General features: G+C 51.2%; 2 protein-coding genes across 2 annotated transcripts in view; both read right to left on the bottom strand.

The window, feature by feature from the left end:
* Positions 1–7,288, bottom strand: part of FAM53B (family with sequence similarity 53 member B) — an 81,715-nt gene extending 74,427 nt beyond the window's left edge. Inside the window, exon 1 of the mRNA XM_014857700.3 lies at positions 7,150–7,288. Coding sequence (XP_014713186.1) covers positions 7,150–7,227 — 78 coding nt within the window. The 5' untranslated portion in view covers positions 7,228–7,288. The remainder of the gene's footprint in view (positions 1–7,149) is intronic.
* Positions 7,276–21,378, bottom strand: part of EEF1AKMT2 (EEF1A lysine methyltransferase 2) — a 73,675-nt gene continuing 59,572 nt past the window's right edge. Inside the window, exon 7 of the transcript XR_006514570.2 lies at positions 7,276–7,414. The gene's annotated coding sequence lies outside the window, so the exon portion shown is untranslated. The remainder of the gene's footprint in view (positions 7,415–21,378) is intronic.

Below are 21,378 nucleotides of genomic sequence, written 5' to 3'. Positions count from 1 at the left end.
CCACAGTGACCTAACCATCCAGTCTATAGCCATCCGGGGAAATACCAGGAAAGAGTTAAAGACAGCTGCATCTGCCTCCTTCCCAGCTGACAGTGAAGGCAGCAGGATGCGCACTGAAAGCCCACACCAAAATCACTGAAGGGAGAGTGGGTGACAAACACTCATGAGCCCTGCCTCCAGAGAGTGCAGCCCGGCTCCTAGGGGAAGGGTGCAGAGAGAGAGAGAAGTTGGGTGCAGCCAATGGCACGCGCCCTGGCTGCTGAGGGAGACAGCTCCAACCCTACAGGAGTACCCACTGGGGAACCACAGCCCCCACCCCTGTGCTGGGGGGTGCAAAGCTACCCAGGCTGAGAGCCCACACACACCCAAACCAGGATGGGGCCAGGGAAAGCAGAAGAGAGCAAGAACACTGGGGCGGCTTGTTTGCTGCGGTGGCGCGCACATACCACTGAGGAAGACTTGGCGTTTAGAGAAATAGCAGGAAGCAAACCAGTGACTCAACTGGCTGATGGTCAGTGGAGCCCCACTCACAGGTCTTTTCCTTCCCCTAAGCTGGCGTGTTCCAGACAGAGGGGCACCTCGGGGCCCTCCCAGGGAATGTGGACACGAGTGGGAGTCAGAGGTGCTGGGGTCTGCACCCACAGAGGGAAGCCACTGGGCCAGCGCACAGGGGCTCTGCAGGCCCTCATTCACTCATTGATTCATTTGTTCGCTCAGCATGGATTTACCTGCATTTGCTGCACACCCATTTCCCAGGTTGGAGAACACACACTTGGGATGTGAGCACTTCTCACTCCTCTGCTGCCCTACCCGAGCCACCACCACCCTCCACCAGAAAGACCAAATGAGTCTTCTAACTGGTCCCCACCTGTGCCCTGGGCCTGTTCTCCATTCTCTACCCAGAACCCAGCAGAGTTCCAGCCCAAGTCTTTCCTCTGCTTACAACCCTCCAACAACTTCCCATGGCAACCAGAATAAAATCCAGGCCACCCCCTCTCCCCACAGCCCACCAGGCCCACATGAGCCAAGCCCTGGCATCCTCAACCTTGCCTCTGTCCATTCCATCCTCACTCACAAAGCTCAGTGGGGACCAACCCAGCTCGCTGTCACCTCAGGCCCTTGCAGTGAGGTCTTTACCTGATGGGCTCTGCATCTCATTCCTGTCATATGGCCACCTTGGTGGCGTTCCCTGACCATCTTGGCTGGAAAGGCACCTTCCCCACCAGCACCTTTCTGCACATGTTTAGCAATGGCACCAGTTTGTTTGTTTCTCTGCTTATTCTCTGCTCCTTCCAAGAACCAAGCTTCTTGAAGCTGCCATCTTGTCCACAATATTCCTAGCACAGAGCAGGTGCCACATAACTATCTGTTGACCAACTGCTATGGACACCTGTCAGCCCAAGCCTGTCTCACTCCTGCTGCCACAAACCCAGCGGACACAGGGCCAATGGAAACAGATTTTCACGGGGCAGAACCTAGTGCCTCCCAAAATTGCTGGGCTCATGCCAAATCTAAACTCAGTGGGGAAGGGGAGAGAGCACCAGCCAGCCAGAGTTGGGGTCAACCCCTATGCCGACCTCTGACTCCACACCCAAGAGCATGGATGGACTGGCGATTGCTCACACTGAGATTTTACAACTTGAAGGAACACCTTCTCTACGTCCCCTGTTCCAGGTGAGCCCCACTCCTGCTCCCCTTGTTGAGCATGTAAAAATGCATGGCCCCACGGTGCAGTCCCCTTTCTTCTCTAACAGCATTCCAATTTTGCATTGGGACTCCTCCCCCCACCTCCTTCACTGGAGAATGTCTTGATGGGACGATGCCTTGATCTCCCCTGGCACGGGGTGGGCCCAGGATGCAGATGTGGCTGACCAGACAATCCTCAGTCCAGGGCTCTGACTCCTGGACCAAGGGGGTGCTGGGACTGGTCACCCAGCAGGGACATCCTGAGCCTGCCGTGAGTACCTGCTTCCAAAATCCTCCTAGCTGCTCTGTCCTGCCCTTTCTGGGGCCTCATTCACCAACTCTCCTCCAGGCCTATAGCACTCTTGGGTCACTCCAGTGAATTTTCTCTTGGTATAAGTTACCCAGAGATGGTCTCTGTTGCTTACAACTGAGGAACCCTGGCCAATTTCGTGCTTGACCAGACTTCAAGATGGGATCAGGGTCCTCATCTTGCTTTCTGAGCCTCATCTATGAGGCTGGGCTGGCAGTGGGCAGGCAGAACATCATATACCCAATGGCTTCCCAGGGTATCTGACTACTGGCAGGTTTCCCTGGGTCCAACACTGAGGTTCCCACTGGGCTCCAGTTTTATTCCCATTATACTTGGTAAATGATAAAATTCCCACTGGTTTGTGCCATTTTGCAGCCAGCCTTCCTAACCCTTCGAACCCTCCACACCCACTGCAGGAAGGATGAGCCAATCACTGTGTGGTCAGGCCGGACAGGCCCTGGGGGAAACTCTCACCCTCTAAGGTTTCACAAGACACTCAGCATACACACAGAAGTGAGCACCCAGGCCCTGCCTGGTGTTTGCAGTGAAACAGGACAATGAACACAGTTCCCCTTGGTATTTCTCCCACTGTGAGGCCTCTGTTCCCAAGCCTAGCCCCAGGCAGAGCCTGGTCTCTGTGAGATTCCTAAGATCACGAGAAAGGTTTTGGAATCAGATCTTCCCTAAGAAAGGCAAAAGCTGGAAATCAAATTGGAGGCTTCAGGGGCCTAAGGAAAGAAGCCCTGACTTTAATAAAGACACAATTCAGGTCTTTATTTAATGAGGAACGAGCTCAGACAGAAAATGGCAGAGCTCCTCTCTGGCTATAATCGTGCTTCTTCATAACTTTCTTCTGTAGATTATTGACTAAAGCAGTCACGTCACTTTTTCCTTCTCTTGACACAGCGTTACAGGGAGCACAATGCAACGCAGACAAGCTCACACTCACGCACTTGAGGGGAACAGGCGGAGCACCCAGCCTCCAAAACAGAACACGGTGAGACTGCGGCAGTGGAAGCAGAAGGGAGAGCTAGTCAGAGAGGAAGAAGAGAAGCTGAGAAGGGAGCAGTGCCCTTGGGTGGAGGCTCTCAAAGACGCTGATGGAGATATGGTGCGCAGCCCTCGCTCCCCAGGCTTCAGGGTTAGCCAAGGCACCAGTTTGTTTGTGAAGACCCTCGGTGCCCAGGCAGCTGGGTGCAAGGCCTGACATGGCCACTAACTCTTCCGACTGGATAAATAACCTAACCTTGGCATCCTAATCTGACAAGCGCAGAAGGAAGTACCTGCTCCCAAAACCAGTGCCAGCTGTTGTGGGAAAAACTTGAGTCTGGGGAAAGTGAGGAGGCCTGGAGGCACATGCTGCCCTCCACCCTGGAGCAGTGCGCCCACAGCCCTCTTTGGTCACCAGACTTGAGAGCAGGTTAGGAGGCTTGCTGGGGAGGCCTGGCCAGGGAAGATGGTCACTCTGGTGTGAGAGAACAGGCCCTGGGCCTGAGCGTGGGCGTGCGGAAGGAGCTGGGGGAAAGCTGCTCCCAAGGTCAAACGTCTGGGCTGCCTTCCAGCAGCAGCAACTAATGTTAGAACTCTAGAAGGAAGAGCCCACTCGGCAGAGGAAAGCACCCTGGCGGAGTGGGGAAAAGGGGAACTGAGTGCCGTCATCGCTGCTCATTGTGCAAGCCGAGCCAGGGCTGGGGGCGCAGTGGGCCCTCGGCCATCTCTCCCAGGCCAGGTGGGCCCTATGCAGGGGAGCGCATGCCAGTCCCTTTTTCTGTTTTCCTATATCTCTCTCAGGAGTAGAGGCAGTTATTGTCACCAGTATTTAGTTTTCAGGAAAAAGAGAACAAGAGACCATTGCACATGCCCCTAAGAGGACAGGGAGGGGCCCCGGACAGGTCCCAGGGGAGGGAGCTCTGGGCTTTTCCACATAGCATTTCCAAGTCGCCCCAGGTGGTGCCCGGTGACTTTCACCTGCAGCTTTAGACTTTCTCTCCCCACTGCTATGCTCTGGGGCCTGCTCTCATAATTCCAAAGTGGCCTGTGGTGATTCAGGTTTTCTTTTTTAATCTTAAACCCCCACTTCTGTTATCTTCTTAGTCTGATTAGAAAACAAAAGAGAAATGCTTTTCCATCTTTCCTGTTGTTATCTTGATGGTATTTACATGAGGATGATGTTACCAGTTTAGGAAGCTGAAGCAAAACCCCCCTCAACTTCCTCTCAAGCTCACTGGCTGTTCAGAGCAAATTCTAACATGGGTTTATCTTACATTCTGTCTTGTGGATGTCACCACTAGACTGAGATTATTTTGGGTCTTTCTTTGGTTGTTTACAGCCTGTGCCTCTCCCCAGGGCCCAGAAGAGTCCTGAGAAGCCAGGCTGGGGTGTGCGTGAAGGCCTTGCACGGAGTAGACAAGGGCCTGGACTTGAAGCCTGCACCCTGGCACCCTGCTTGCCAGCTGTGCGACCTTGGGCCCCCGTCCCCTGCGCTCTCTGAGCCACAGTTTCCTGTCTGTATAACAGGATAGAGACAGATACACCCCTGCCCCTCAGCGGGTGGGGGGGCTCCAGGAGAGGGAGGGGTGACAGGACCTCTGCAAACAGCACATAGAACACGCTTCCCCACCCAAGCCTGCCTGCCCGCTTGCCCACACTGTGCTTCCACTTGCGCTGTGCAAGCAGAACTAGGCCAGGCCAGGTACACGGCCTACAAGGTGTGATGCGCCAACAGACAGACAAGAGAGCCCGCTCTCCACAGGGAGCCACTCCCCACGGCTGCCCTGCCATCTGGGAGTGAAGTGGATGGAAAAGGAGGATGGCCGAGCACTGTGCCAGGGGCTGGGCGACAATGAAAAGCCTATGACTTCCCAGGAAGCGGGGGGGGGGGGGGGTCTGGGAAGAAAGGGACCTCATCTGTAAAGCTGCAGGAGTGAGCACAGCAGAGCCCCTTTCGACGACCCATTTGCTTCCCTTGACTTCCCTTCCTTTCCTTTTCTGAGAAGACAAGTTTTCCTTCCTGGCTACGGCCAGGAGGCCATGCTCCTCCTGGCAGGGCCTCAGGCCATGTCTCTTCAAAGAGTGTCTCAGCTGACCTTGGGCCCATGTGCCCTGGATCCAGCTTCACGGCCAAGCCCAGCCAGGCCACCTGAGACAAGACCAAGCTCAGCGGGGCTGTCCCAACAGCACAGCTGGGCCTGGGCAGGGGTCCTCCCTAGGGACCTCAGAAGGCCCTCACTCTGGAGGACGTTCCTTTCTGGGCAGAGCTACTGGAGATGTGTTCAGATTTCACCAGGAAAACAGCCACCAACCACAGAAAACAGGGCAACCTCAGCTGTGAACCTGAGCGGCAGTCAGAGAGGGACTAAAACAATGACAAGCTGAGAAGCACTGGGTTCCTGGAACCCACGCTCATTCACTCTACGATGTTCACTGAGCACCTGCCATGTACTAGGCCCCGGTATCAGGCACTGGGTATTCAGCAACAAGCAAAAGACAAAATTCCTCACCTTCATGAAGCTCACATGCTAGCGCAGGAATCACTCAACAAACAAGATCAAAATGTTCTAAAAGCCTAAGTGCCTAAGAGGAAAGGGCAGATAGGGGAAGGGACGAAGTGTTGGGGGATAGTAGGGGCAGGCTGGAATCACAGTTTAGGCCAAGTCATCAGAGAAGGAAGGGAGAGAGAGACTCCTACTACAAGGGAGAGTCCCAGGCCACGAAAGAAGTGCAAAGGCCCTGAGGCAAGCTCATGCTTGCCATGTTTGAGCAATGAGCCCAGTGTGGCTTAAAGAGATTGAATGGAGGAGAGTAGCAGAGAGAGAGCAGAGTGGTCTTGGGGAACAGAGTCTGTGGGGCCCTGTACATCCTAGTAAGAGCTTTAGCATTATGCTCCGCTTGAGACGGAAAACCAGTGGAAGGTTCTGAGCAGAAGGAGGACAGATCTGACTTGTATTCCCTCTGGCTGCTGGGTGGAGAACAGGCTAAAAGCGCCAGACACTGGGGACCAGTTACCACAAGATCCAGGCGCAAGAGGACAGCAGGTAGGACCAGAGTGGCAGCAGTGGGGACAGTGAGAGGGAATCTAATTACATTAGATATTAAATGCAAATTGGAAAGGAAGCAGTGATGGGCAGAGACCTGACGCATCTTTCTTTGTGGAATTCCTCCAGCCCAGTGCCTGACACACCCAAGGTACTCTGTGAAGGCCTATGGAGTAGACACAGGTCTCGGTGCTTTCAGACACTCCTGCGAGGGCCAGAGACCCGCCTGCCTGTGCTCGGCTTGGTTGTTGGTGTGAAGTCGAGGAGAGAAGCCCACGGAGGTGCTAGTGTAGGTTCTCATAAGGGGCTGTGAAGGGCGTCATGAAGGGTGCTGGGCAAAGTGACCCTGGACAGTGGGCCCCCCGCTGACCATAGACGCTGCAGACAGTCCTGGGGACTTACCCATCTGCAAAACTCCACAAGCGTGTTTATGCCTGAGTAAGACTTCTTCCTGCTCCCTCCACAGGAGAGCAGCCCCACTCACTTCTGAGGAATTAGAGCTGGAAGGAGGGTTAGGAGGCTGTTTTGTTCTCAGTCTGAAAAGGCCGTGTTGTCTGCCTCTCTGGCCCAGCCCATCAGGTCACTTTGTCAGAGGCCAACTCTGGCAGAGGGCAGCCGGAGGGCAGCTGTCACCATGGCCCACCACCTTGGCCGCCAGGCCACGCCTTCTTTCTCCATCGTCTCCCACTCTTGACATTCCTGAGGCAACAGCTCTCGCTCTGCACCACCCTTTGGAGGTACGGCCTTATCTTGGCCCCCACTCGGGGCACCACCCCCCTTCTAGAAACCACCTCCCCTTACCGGGTGGAGACCAGAAAGAATGTTGGCCTCAGCCTGGCAGAGGCAGCAGAACCATGCTTGGTATTATTTACCAGGGTGCTGGCCTTCCCTCCTCACTCACCAGAGGACTCCAATCTGGGCTGGCTACTTCCTTCTTGCAAATACTTAGCCAGGCTTTGGTTACCTTGCCCCACTGGCCTGCCTGCAATGTCTCACAGAGCTCTGCTCTGGGGTACTCTGGACTCAGCGTGCTAAGCCTACATGTTCAGTCCACAGCCCCACTTGAACATCAGGCCTCAAAAAGGGCCATCAGAGAAATGAGGCCCAGTGGGTCCTTACCAGCTCAGGGTTGAAGGTCCTGCATGCTATGGAGTCAGCTCCCTGTTTGTCGAGGCTTTTACTTAGGATCATCACCATGGTAAGGACCTCAGGCGCTGGGCTCCATTCCAGGGTGGGCACGAGCCATCTTCAGTTGGACAGCCTTGGGCAGCGGCGACGTCCTGAGCACCTCCAAGGTGACAGACACCAGCAGAAACAGCTCCCCATCGGCCACTCACCCTCAGGGTGGGGCTCTTTCAGGAAATGGCCAAGTGTGGTCAATTCCCTGGAAAGACAAAGGAAAGGCAAAGAGATTCAGGACTGAGAAAGACCAGCACCCTGAGAGAGCTGCCCGCTCCCCTCCATGCCGGGACCCTGGTCGAGAATGGAACCACCTGCCTGCTGAAGGAGATGCATTCTAAGAGGGCCATGAAGAACAGAATCACCTTCTCAGAGTCCCCACCCACCCTGCTGGCCCTGGGACATCAAAGCCAACGCCCTGGTGAGTATAACAATGAATCTCAGTTCAGACACATGGCACATTTAAGACATATCTCAGAGTCTGAGTTGCTCACAATCTGCTGGCTCCAAAGGGTGCTCAAGTCGTGTAACATCTTACACTGAGATGGCTTTGCAGACAGCTTCAGTGTATGCCTAAGCAGGCTGAGGGCCAGAGGTGAACCAACCTCACAGTCAAAACTGAAGGGGTCAGCCCTCAGGCAGCCAACTGGCAGCAGGGGACCCACAGTCAGCAGGACAGCTACTGCTCTCCACCCAGTTATGAAAAGAAGCTACTGGAAGAATCAGGAGAGTCCTATTTCCCATCCTCGGAAGCACCATGCTTCCACAATGACACATTTACAACACGGGGGGCCTCGGTAGCTTTGTTCCTTTCCCCAGAATGAGTCAAACCTAGCCCCAGCCTGTGGAGGGGCTGCCCGCACCACTCTGAGCTCCAGCAGTGAAAGGACCCACCTCATATCACCATTCTGCACAGCCCATCAGCACCTCCTCCCTGGTCCACCATCATCTCCCACCAAGCAAATGCTGAAAGAGTACAGCTTTCAGTTCGAGTTTGAAAAATCACACCTTACAAAGTAATTTCTCTGATCCTAATTCCCCACCCCACCCCTCTGTGGTTACACCTTCAACAGAAGTCACATGGATACAAGCAACCTGAAGATCACCATCAAAAAGTAAAAAATAATGATGGTAATAGTAATAAATAAATAAAAAGGCAGCTCCTGATCTGTAACGAAAAACAAACTGCTTGGTGCAGGAAAATGTTTTAGAATCTGCTGCTCTGTGTAAAAATTAATTGCACCCTGGTATTTACTTGCCGTCCAGATTGTAAATCATATTTTCCTGTTTACTTCGATTAGACTTTACAGTGGGTGTTACTGAAATTGCTCAATTATGGGCCAGCTGGCAAGCACAGGAAAATTACCTTCTACTGTTCTTCGAAAACAAGGTTCATCCAAAGTGCAAAAGCAGGGAAGGGGAGGAGGATCAATACGTTCTCAAAGGACTGACTGTTGGGGCAGCGAGGCCCAGTGGAGGCTGAGGCTCCTGGTCACACTGGGAGACCCGATGCGCAGTTTCTAGACCACATCAATCTAGAAGTGACACGTTCCCACCAAGTGTGATCTGCTCAAGGAAAGAATTTCAGACCACTCCTCCGAGTTCTGGCCAGATAGCCGAGCCATAAATGCCCGCCAGCCCCCTGGACGCTTGGCTTGGGAGCGGAAGTAGGGCCAGAGCCTGTGCCAGGCAGGAGAGCGCCCGGAGGGGTGCTGGTGGACTCTCCCTTCAAAGGGACCCTTTGTGCCACCTCAGTGGCAGAAGCGAGGCTTGATGGCAGCCGTCTTCTTTCTGGGTGCAACCTCAATCCAGTTCTGGGGCAGCCAGCCACTGGCCCAAGGCCTGGGGGGTGACCCGCCCACCCCCCTATTCCTTCTTCCCTAAAGAGGCAGGAGGGTTTGGTGGACACAAGCCCAGGTCCTGAGTCAAACACACATAGGTTGGAATCCCAGCTCTTGAAATGTATTGTACAAGTGATCTTTGCCAAGTTACCTACTCTCTGAGCCTCAGTTTCCCTCCCCACAAAATAGGGACAACAGAGGCTGGCCCTGTGGCCGAGTGGTTAAGTTCGCGCGCTCCGCTGCAGGCGGCCCAGTGTTTCGTTGGTTCGAATCCTGGGCGTGGACATGGAACTGCTCATCAAACCACGCTGAGGTGGCGTCCCACACGCCACAACTCGAAGGACCCACAACAAAGAATATACAACTACGTACTGGGGGGCTTTGGGGAGAAAAAGGAAAAAAATAAAATCTTTAAAAAAAAAAAATAGGGACAACAGGGCCTGCCTCTGAAGATTAGTGTATCATATGAAAACTGAGTTCAAGCCCTTTGTTCGGCAGGAAGCTCTGGTTCATTTGAGGAAGTGCTCAATAAACAGCAGCTACTGTTACTAGTTTCATGGGGCAGCCTGTAGGCCCTGATCATTCCTCAGCAATGGACACCCAAGCATCTGTCCTCTCAAATTTTTTAAAAGGGAAATCCCATCACATTTTTTAAACCTAAATTCCATCAAGAGGGGACTGGCTATATTACAGCCGATCCCTCTGGTGAAACAGTAGGTGGCCAGTAAAGACAATGCTGTGGAAATCTATTGCCATGGAAACATATTAGCCCATCAGGATGCAGCCAATACACAGCAAAAATGAAGCCGGACTGAGGCAGTGGTGCAGGCATTCAGTCTCTCGAAGCTCCATCCTCACCGCAGCCCCTCAAGAGAATAGGGCTCACAGAGGCAGCAGCGGGGTGAATACCGTAGCACCATAAGCTGGGAACTGAGTGGTCAGCAAACAGGGCAGGCGCTGAAAGGAGAAGGTAGGTCGGGTCATGGAAAGATAGCACTGTGAATGCAGGTGCTACATCTACCGAGGGCAGACAGGAGGGGGCACCGGAGCTGAGTCATAAACAGACCACTTTGCAACAGAGGCCAATCCCCCAGCGCTGCCTGTAAGAGCCCAGGAGTGGGGACAACCTAGTGCCATCAACAGGGAGCTGGTTACACAAGTCAGCATCGCTATGTAAAGGAATACCATGTTGCTGCACCACCATTTTAACGAGGCCACTCTACTGGTACAGATGTGAACTGTTCTGCAAGACACACTGCACAGGGACAACAGCAAGATTAGGAGGGCAGCACAGTCCCATCACCACTGCTGCCTCGAGCCAGGGACTGTGGTTCTGGAGCAGGAGGAGGCACCCTGATTGTACAGCCTCACATGCTGTTTGAGTATTTCGTCCAGCGCATTTGGTACTTTTTTGGTTAAAAAGAAAACAGGCAAATTTCAACAGGAGGCAAAGAGGCAGGGGGGCAGAGGGAAGAGTGGGAGCAAAGCACAGGGAGCTGCCGCATACATGATGTGGGGACGGTGAGCACACGGGTGGCTGGTGTACAGGGTACACGGGGAGGGGGCAGCAGGACAAGGGGCTGGAAAGACACATTCAAACCAGACCGAGGGCTCTGAATGCCAGACTGAATACAGACTTTGTCATGCGGCCACAGGGTCTCCCCAACAGACTGGAGTTGGTGCCTATGATCTGTTCAGAGTGACTTTTTCTGAACCCTTTGCACACCTAACATAGTCCCCCAATTACAGTAAGAGCTTGATACACATTTCTGGAATTAGGCTAAATCGTAGTAACATCTGAAATGATGCGGGCACATTCTCAGACCTTGTGAGGTGAATCCAGACCAGCAGGGCCTGGCACAATCTGGAATTCCCTGGGATTCCTTTGATCCGTGGCATGGGCCTGGCCAAGTTCACTGGGGAATGCCAGTACCCATCCAGAGACTTAGAGCTCAGTCTGAGAACAGGGCAGGGGCTTCTCAGCTGGGGGTTCAGCCTGTGAAGGGACAACTGGGTGCACAGCTCTTCCCAAGGTAAAAAGGAGGTGCCCCAGAGCCCACGGTGGCAAGGTGATGGGCTCCTGAGGCCACCTCTGGGGCAGAGACCCTGCTCTGGCCTGCTAGGTTTTTTCTCAGCCCATATTAAAAACAGCTTCTACCTACTGAGCAGCCGCCAAGCATCAGATGCTTTATCCATATTAGCTACACAACAGGATCCCCCATCCCCATTTTACAGATAAAGCAACCAGCCCAGGGTACACAGGGTGAGCTAATATTTGACCCCACAGAGACCAGCTCCCAGGCATATGCTCCCCACCAGAGCCCACCTGCAGCATGGCCCCCACCCCTCACCTGCCTCTCCATCCTAAACGCAGACTTCAAAAGCCCACTCAAGCAACTACCATACGACCCAGCAATTGTACTCCTTGACCTTCATCCCCCAAAAATGCAAACTTATGTTCACACAAAAACCGGCATATCAATTTCATAACAGCTTTATTCATAATAGTCAAAACTAGGAAACACCCAGATATCCTTCAGTGGGTGAATGGTCAAACAAACCATACTACAGTCACACTATGGAATACTACACAGCATTGAAAAGGAACAAACTATTGATACCTACAACTTGGATGAATCTCCAGACAATTACACTGAGTGAAAAAACCAACCCCCAAAGTTTAATTATTGCATGATTCCATTACATAACATTCTTTAAATGATAAAATTATAGAAATGAAGAACAGATTCGCGTTGGCCAGGGGTTTGAGATAGGGTTTAGGACGGGGGTCTGGGAGAAAGAGGGAGGTGGGTGTGGTTACAAAAAGGCAACAGAAGGGATCCCTGCGGTGATGGAAATGCTCTGTATCTTGACTGCGTCAGTGTTAGTCTTCTGCTTATGATATGCCACTACAGTACCACAGTAAAGGGGACACAGGATTTCTATCATTTCCTACCTCTACATGTGAGTTTATAAAGATCTCAACACCTAAAATTTAAATTTAAAAAGCTCAATCTATGCATTTGTCAAAACTCATAGAACTAAACACCAAAAGAGTGAATTGTACCATATGTAAATACAAAAACTGTAAAAAAAAGCAGCCCACGTGGCTGCAGTTGCTATACCAAGGAGACCACACACAAGGTGGGGCGAGGACACTTGCTGTGGGATTAGGCAGCCCTGGCTTTCACCTGGAGGTAGTCATTTGACTTCAGTTTCTTCATCTTTAAAATGCAAGTGATACCTTTGCTCTGTGGGCTGCTGGAAGACTTAGATAAGAAAATGTGTATGAAAGAGCACAGTACAGAGGTGGCCCCAGAAGTCGGTGCTCATTCTCCTTTGCACAAGTAGCCACTGTGGCCAGCACTTCCGTCAACTTCATCGCAGCACGTCTTCTGCAGTCTCCTTGACCTGTCTTTAAATCTCATATTGTCACTTCCCTGTCCCATCATTTACCTCCCACCTCTTCACTGAGACTCCCTGCACAGTGCTCACGGTACACAGAGGGCCTCCTGCCCCGCCTCCACACGCATCTGGGGTGTCTGCTGTTTGCAGGACGGGGCTTGTGAAGGTCTCCCCTCGGCAGGTGCCCAGCCTATTCAGGGGGACATGCGCTCTCTGGCTCCAACTCCAGGAGCCTCTACTCAGTGATTCATCTTCCCCAGGATTTCCACTGAAAGAGCAAACGGCAAAGTCAGACTTTCCACTGACCCGTGACCCCACTTCCCTGATCACCCTCATGTTCCCTGGGTGCAAATGTGGTGACAATGGGCCCTGCCCACCCCTAAGTCCTTACCCCAAGGGTGTGTCTGCCCAAGGACAGTCCTGAGCCCCCAGCACTGTGCCCAGAGAAAGGCCTTAGAGTGAGAGGGTACATAGAGATGGTCAGCGGGCACCATGTGACACTGTCCACAGTCAACAAGAGGCCCCAGATCCAGCACCATGGCACCCCAGCCCCAGAAACTCCTCTGCCCCAACAGGCTCACACATCGCGTCAGTGTCAGTCTTCTGCTTATGATATTCTACTACAGTACCTCTCTGCCTCCACCTCCCTCCTCCCTGAGCACCAACCAGCGGCTGGGCTCCTCTCATTTAATCTCTCACATTCCTGTGAACAGGCATTGCTGTTAGTAGTATTCTCATTTCTCAGATGAGAAGACTGAGGCTTCAAGAAAATAAATCAAGTATTTGGCCAAGATCCTACAGCTAGCAGGGATGAGGGCAAGATCTGAATCCAGGTCTGCCTCCTCAGGCCACTCGCTCTCTGACACCACAGGGACAGGGGACAGCTCTGCTCTCTCACACAAGTCCTTCCTCACATGAAACCCTCTTGCGTTTGCTCTGCAGTCTTCAATGAGCCTTCATGTTTGCAGCCGTTGAACCCAGCTGTCTGATATCACTGTGGTCGGAGACATTTGGCTTCTGGCAAATAGGAAAGCTGCAAATAGGAAATCCTAAATGCATTTATATATGGAAAAAAAGTTATGTAAACTCTAAAATTTTATACAGCTTTTAAGACGATGAAAGGAGTTTACCAAATGCTTTGGTAATGCATTTTGAAGGGCTATCTCTTAAAAAGAAAGTGACCACTCGGCTGGAAATCACCAAGACAATTAATAATAATTTTCCTTCTTTCAGGATCTTTCCCCTGTGTTTACTACTTGCACTAGTTAGTTTTACAGCAGAAGAATACCTCACCGCCCTAAACACAGGACTCAGAGAAAAGCCTACCCATGACCTTGGCACTGACAGAGATTTTCCTGACGGCCCAAGCAAGACATTCCCCTCAGAGCTTCCATTTCCCCCTCCTATTAAGCAAAGGAAATGGGAGGAAAACAGCGATTCTACAAGGTCTTCAGGAAGGCCGCATGCACTTTTAAACCTTCATAACTTTAGTTGTTGATGTGACAAAAGCTATCTGTAGACAGGATCTAGAAGCAAATTTATGAACATTTGGGGAAGCACATTTCTCAGTGGGTCATGCTGCCTTCTGCCAGACCCTGTGACAAACGAATAGAAAGGTTGAGAGGGGAGCTGAATCCTGTGGTCGGCAGGCAAGGTTCCTGTCTGCCAAGAGAAGGAAATTTAATCTGTCTGGGGATGCCTTTTGCTTGCTGTTTTTATAACTAAATCATCTGAGTTTAAGGGATAAAAGTTAAAAGCTGCCTAGGAACTTTATCGAAAGCCCATACTTTCCCAGACCGAGCCGATATTAGAAAGAGTCTGGAGTTTCAATAAGAAGACGTGTCCGGGAATGTGCGTTTCCCAGACTGCAGTGGAACATTTAAACTAACTCCCTCAGCCTAGGTTCCCAGGTCTTCAGGTCCTACTGCAAGATAAGTGACAAAAGACAGCTATCCTTTCACCACCTTTAGTACACAGACAGAAAAACAGAGACAAAATCTCTTTAGTTAGGACTTTTAACTCCAAGGACATGCGCAATACCAAACAGTACTGATTTAAGGAAACTCCACAATACAGGCAGATTCCAGAGAAAAATAAATTTTTCTTTATCATTTTCCTAGTATCTTTTTGGTCTGTATATGCAGAAACAACAGGTGACACACTGTCTACCTTTCAACAGAGCATGAATAACATGAGTAGCCATAGCAACAGTGCCAGGCCCTCTGCTCACTGCATCCTCAGAGCATCCCTATGAGTGGGCACCATGGTCATCCCATTTTATGGAGGGACAAACTGAGGCCCAGACTCATGGTCACCCAGTTGTGAAGAGTAAAACAAGGACTCAAGCCACATCTGCTGAACCCCAAAGTCTTTGTCTTAAACACTAACCTTTCTTCTCCAGGATCCATAAATTTCATCATAATTATCCTGTTAAGTATTTGGTCTATCACTTAAACTGACCAAACGCTGAAGCATAGATGCTAGGTTCGCAATATGGCCCTTCTCTATATAGCTCATCCTGAGGCACCCCAGGCCAAACCTCAACTTTCTGGAACTTAATGTTGAAACACAGCACTAGGGGTCCCACTGCAGGAGGGGTGTGGGGAGGCAAGAGGGTGTCTTGGAGAGGGTGGGGATAGGACACAAAGTCTTTGCTTTCCATCCTTCACCATATGGATGGGCAGCTGTGCTGGGTGCCATGCAGAAGGTGAAGTGCCTCCCAGGAAAACCAGGGTGCTCCCAGACCTGGGGGAGTCGTGCTGCCTTCTTCCTACACCAGCCAGAATCTGTGTCCATCTGCCCCCATCTCCCTGGGCCTCTGCCTCCTGCTGCCCCTCCACTACAGCCCACCCTGCCCTTCTCTCCAAGTCCATTCCAAGCTGCTTGTGGGGAGCCGTCCCCTCCACATGTGCAGTCTGGGTGCAGAACTGCCTCAGCCACCCTCTGGTCTCAGCAGAGAGCCTGCCACGGCAGGAACCTGCTTCACGTCCATCTGCTGAATCAGTAACAAAATTGGGGAAGAACACTGGACTCCGAGTCCAGAAGCTACACTTCAGTCCAAGCTCAGTCCCAGATGAGCCGTGGGACCCTGGGAAATTATATAACTTTGCCTGTAAAGTGGGAGCACCTTACGGAACATCCCTAGAGGTACTGACATCCTTACGTGAGCAGAATTCCCAGCAGAGAGTAGGCCCTTGTTAAATGCCTATGAACTGGCTAACACAGACCACACCTTCACAGCTACAGCATGGACTGCTGGGGGCAGGCAACATGCCTGTGAATCCTCCAAGAACTTCACTCCAGGGATGTGGCTGCTGGACATTCAAATCCATTGCTGAATCTCATGCTCACTTGGGTTCCCATTTCCATGTGACAGGTGAGGAAACTAGGCTCAGAGAGGCAGAGTGACCTGACTAAAGCCACAGAACTGGCATGTGGCTGCATCAGACTCTCAGAGGAACAAGGATTCTTTCTGGCTGAAAGAATAAAGCACGTACTGTCCTTAGAGAGGGCGTGCTCACTCCATCCCTTGCCCCTCACCCCAGGGTAAAGTGTGCCCTTGGAGGCGTTCTCCTCGGTAACTGGACGAATATACATTTCCTGGCCTAGTCCTTCAGGTAATCAAAGGTCACCAAAGGCCCACATTTGGGGAGGGACTGGCAGTCATATTACCTGACTAGAAAGGGACCCACCCTGTGTCCTTGGCTGAACAAAATGGCCCAGGCTCCCTTATGAGACTGTCTTACTGGAGGGGAAGAAAACAAAACAGTAAAATGAGCTGCTGAACCAAAACGGGACTCTGTTCTCTGGGACTTTACACAGTCACTCCCACAGCGTCGTAGGGATTTTCTGTTTTTTTAAGCAAATAACATTTTGAGAGGAGGGGGAGGAATGACATTATTCAGGGACATGAAAGTGTTGAGACCCAGAGCCAAAACAAATCTGAACATGGGAACGAGACAGCCCGTGTTGTTTCTTGAAACTGAAGCCAACTGCATGCATGACTTGTCAAGAGCTCATTTATCAATGAGAAATAACTGACAGATGAGTTTCCTATAAGCACTCCCGTAATTCTCGCTACCGTTCATGCCATTTTAACCCACTAAACACTAGGAAAGAAGAGTGTGCTATGGACTAGAATTTGCTGAGCAAACTCAAAAGGAAGGAAATGAAGGACAGGGGTAGGGAGGGGAGGAGAAGCAGTACTTACTGAGTGAGCACAGAGCCAGACACTGCCGTCCCCTCCAAACCAGGGTGAGGACAGAGGGCGATGAGACACAGCAAGGGCCCCAAAGATAATCGACTGAAGTGTTAAGCCACTTACCCTAAGACGACCATGACCTGGTCTTCAGACCTCTTTACAAGTACAATGAATTTAATCAAACAAAAAAGATGGGAGGTGACAAAAAAAAAATTAAACAAAAACAAAAATGGAGAAGCCCAAACAAGAGGCAGTGTGGTCTGTGTAAAGACAAGAGGACTCAGGAAACATGGGTTCTGGCCCTGGCTCTGGCACTGAGCAGCTCTGCCCCATTTGCCAAGTCACTTCCCTCTCTGGGCCTCAGTTCCCTCACCTGTCAAATGGCACGCTGGACCAGACAAGCTCTGTGTCTGACTAGTGAGCCATCTAAATGCAACATTATACCAGCTGTGTGGTTTAGCTGGGTCACTCTGCCTCTCTGAGTCTCAGTTTCCTCATCTGTCACATGCAAATGGTTCAGAACCCGAGTGAGCAGGAGACTCAATAACAGATTTGAGGGTGCTGTGTGAGTCGTGAGAAAGGATAAGAGCTGATGACACATGTCCTGGAGCAACTGCTCTGGTGAACTGTGTGTAGGTTAGCCTTCCTAGTCCTGCTCAAACCTGACCTGCAGTGTTCAAGGTCCCAAGAAACTGGACAACTGCAAAGGCTAAATCCTTACTTGCTGCCATCAAGAGCCTCAATTATGACCTTCCATACAGCCGAGTGGGGAGCCAGAGGCCACATTCTGATCTCTTTGCAGTCTCTCGGGAGCAGGTAACACCTGGGTGCGAGGGTGGGGGAAGTGGGGTTGCAGAACCAGCCCTGCTCTCTACGGTGGGCATGGGGGTATTTGCACAAGTGCATTTTCCAAGCTCAGTCCTTAAGCACACAGGCACCTTGGTGTCTTTGAGCGACAATCACAACATTCTGAATTATGGAGCTTCTTGGAGAACCAGGAAGTTAGTCACTCACCAGTTGTCACACCTTCATCTCCCACCTCCCGCAACAAGAATATCCTCTTCCTTTCCAAAATGTTTATGGACTTCTAGGGTCCACAGACAGCTATATTCTCTCCCTCCTGAAAGACACTCCCCACCCACAGTCCAGGCTACACGCATAGCTTTCCTACCAGTGTGGCTCCAGAAGCTCTGAGGGCAGGGAGGGGCATTCCTGTTCTGGTCCTGGCTGCACAGAGGGAACGTAATCTCTCAACAGCTGGCACTTGGGACACAGCTGGGAGGGTAGCAATCTCTTTATCTCAGAGACCCGGGGGCTGGTACTCAAAACAGTATCACACTGGAACACTGGAGGTGACACAGGAGGGGACCAAGGAGCTCTTTAGAGACTTGGGGACATGAGCCACCAGGTTTCCACATCTGCCACCCACTCAGAGGTCACATCCTGACCACAGCTCACACACCAGGACTTCACCCTCCTGATCCGACCGAGTCATATCTAGCAAACTCTTTTACAGGGCCTGGTGTAGAAATTAATCAGAAGGGCTAACCAATCTACGTTAAGCCTTCCGCCCTCTCTGCCCTACCCCTTCACACCGCAGGCTCTACCACATGTTCAAGATCTGCCAAAACAAAACTCTTTAAAGGGACGCAGCTGCCTGACAGGTCTGTTGTGACAACACGTACACCTGAATCCACGGCACCTCGCAGGTCAAATCCCCAAAGCCATCTCTCTGGGACCTTCCAGGGCGTTCTAAAGGGCAGGACAAACTCTATTAAGAACACTGTGGTCGTCAGCTGCAGCACCATGGCAGGGGAGCCACTCTACGTAACAACAGCCATCTGTCTGCAGAAGGACCAAAACGGCAGCAGACTGTCAACTCTTTAGAGGGAGAAAGAGGCTCCTGTAAGAAGGGCTTCCCTGAGGTCCCAACTCAAAGCAAAGCCCAGGCATTTGGCTCTGAATTACTCAGAACTGGCCATGGAATGAAGATAAGGAGCTTAGGGGAGCAGCTGCTTCTTGGGCCTTGAGCTCCTTTTTTATTTTTTGGCAGGGCGTGGGGGCAGGAGAAGGGAGGGGCACCTCATTTGCAAACCCCTCTCCACTTCCTTCTAAGCACTCTGGATATGACACCCAGGGCCTCCTCGAGCTTACAGCAAAGACCTCAGGGGTTAAAGAGGAAATGACATGGCCAACCAGATTCACCCAGCTTAAAGGAAAGGTATCTTAGAAGCCCTGCTGAACTCTTCCAGACCTTTCCGTCAGTATCTTGATGGCTCTAAGTGGGACTCAAAGGGCCTTGAAAGAGTTAACCTCACTTCCCAAGGTGAGCCAACCATCTTCCTCATCAGAAGGCCCAGGCCCCAGAAGAAACAGAGATTCACTCCATTGGCCGTCCACAACATACCCCAAAGTGCCTGAAAAACTGCCAAACGTGCCAGCTGCTGGGTACTTGTTGTGTTATTGTCGCTGTCCCCCTGGTGGAGCCATCGGAACCGGGTTTTGGTGCAGGCCTGCCTTGCTCTCCGGAAGCTCACAGAGCCCGGTCTCAGAGCACCTCACAAAGCCAGCAGCAACCTGGCCTTCACCAGGCCGTGGAAGGGGCCTTGCCCTGGTCTGCAGCCTTGTCTGGAGGAGTTATCAAACATGCAAGAGCAGAAAGGCTACTCGTAAAGCGAGTAACTCTGGCTTTGTCAACCAGGCGTTAAGATGAGGGGAAGTGGGCAGAGATTATAAATGCTCCCAAAAATAACAATAAAGTTTTAAAAACAAGCTGTCAGACTGAGTAAGGGGACAGGCTCAGAATGGATGAAATGTAACAGGTAATGGTCAGAGGTCAGCATTTGGGCATCAAAACCAAGTTTCAGGTGCTCTGGATGAATAGTTAGCAGCAGGCTGTCACCCCTGAAAAGCTTAATGGGATGTGGGGGGTTGTATTCATTCATTCAACAAGACCTCATCCAGTGGTCACTTTGCCTCAAGGATGATGGTAGGGTTGAAAACAGACATAGGTAAGCCACAGGCTTTCCTCCCAAGGAAGCGACAATTACTAACAACTGATGCATGAGTGAAATAAAAAGTAAAATAAAATGTACTAAGAGGCAGAGTATGTTTTAAAAAACAAATAACATGATAACATAACTGGGCCTTCTAAAGTTCAGAAATTGGTGTCACAACCTTTGTGGGGTGAGCGCAAAGCCATGGTGGGGTCTCTTCCCTCCGCACTCTAGGAGGTTCTCTGCCTGGGCAGACTCTTGCTCACTTCAATTATTAATAAATCAAGAAAACATTTACTAGAGCAGAGCTGTTTGCGAAGCACAAAGCCGAGCATGCCCAGGAGTGGCATCCATGTCCACGAGGCCCCAGCAGGCAGGGCTGGCAATGCCAACACACAGTCTGCTTCTCAGCCCCCGGTCTGGTCTCGCCCCGCCGATGTGAGTGGTGGGAGGGTCAGAGCTGAGCACGGGTGCCTAAGAGGCAGTTTCTCTGAGCAATGCTGACTACACTCCTGGGTGAGCCACACTGTGTGAGCCCACAAACAGGAACAAATCAACCTCTAGAGAGATGAACCCAAAACATAACCTGGGCAAATGTCTCTGTGCCATTCTACTGGCAACCTCTTACCGCTTTCCCCTTGAATTACATGAGCCTTGAATGCCAAATTAATCTGCCCTACAGTCAGTCCTGCTTGTGTGCAGAAAAATATGCCCCTTTGGCCCAGCCAAGACAGGAAGCAACCTAAGTGCCTCACACAGGGGACAGGATAAATAAATGCTGAGACATCCATGCAAAAGACAAGACGCAGCTTTTCAAAAGGCTGAGAGAGCTCAATATGTACTGACAGGAAACCACCTTCCAGCACAGTGTTAAATGAAAAAGCAAAGACCAGAACAGGGGGTAGAGTAAGCTCCCAGTTGCGGAAAACTAAATAAATAATTGTAATAACAATATAGAAGTCTCTGGAAGGATACAGAAGAAACTTCACATCAGTCGTCTTCGGGGAGGGGAAGTGGGTGGCTGGGAACGGAGGTGAGAGGAGACTCTTCAAGGAATACCACTTTGTATGTTTTGAATTTTGAACCACACGCAGTATGACCTAGGCAGAAATATAATTTTTGAATCCAAATTCTATATACCTGTATATGCTTGCACATGCATGAAATATCTTTGGGAAGATAAACAAGAAAATGGCAAGAGTTCCCCCAGAGAGGGAAGGAGATGCGTAGCTGGGGGACAAGAATAGGGGGAGGGTTACTTTTTACTGTTGAGTTTGTACCACGTGCATATACTGCCCATTCTTAAAAAATCAATTAAATACACACACAAATTGCTTGTAGTTCCCCAAATACCCCATGCTGTTCCATGTGTCCAGATCTTTGCTCACACCGGCTCCCCTGGCTAGAACTTGCTCCTTGCTTCCCCTGCTCCCCTCTGGGCCTCCAGCCAGGCTAACTGCCCTCATCTTTTACGCATCTTTTAGATTCAGCTCTGGAGTCACCTCCTCCAGGAAGGCCTCACCCACTCTGCAGAGCTTGAATCATAAGAGCATGAAATGAACTAGCAGTGTGTCTGTCTCCCCTACAGACTGGGGGCTTCTGGAGGGCATGAACCCAACCTTAGTCCCTAGTACCTGGCACAAACTGCCGCTCAGGAGATGTCTCCCAAACCAAAAAACACATTTGCCATGTTAAGTCAGGTCTTGTCTTTCCTGGTGCCAAAAGC

The sequence above is a fragment of the Equus asinus genome, chromosome 2, assembly GCF_041296235.1.
Source record: "Equus asinus isolate D_3611 breed Donkey chromosome 2, EquAss-T2T_v2, whole genome shotgun sequence".
Lineage (NCBI taxonomy): Eukaryota > Metazoa > Chordata > Mammalia > Perissodactyla > Equidae > Equus > Equus asinus.
Note: the sequence above shows the minus strand (reverse complement) of the source record. Positions and strands in the feature narration are given on the sequence as shown.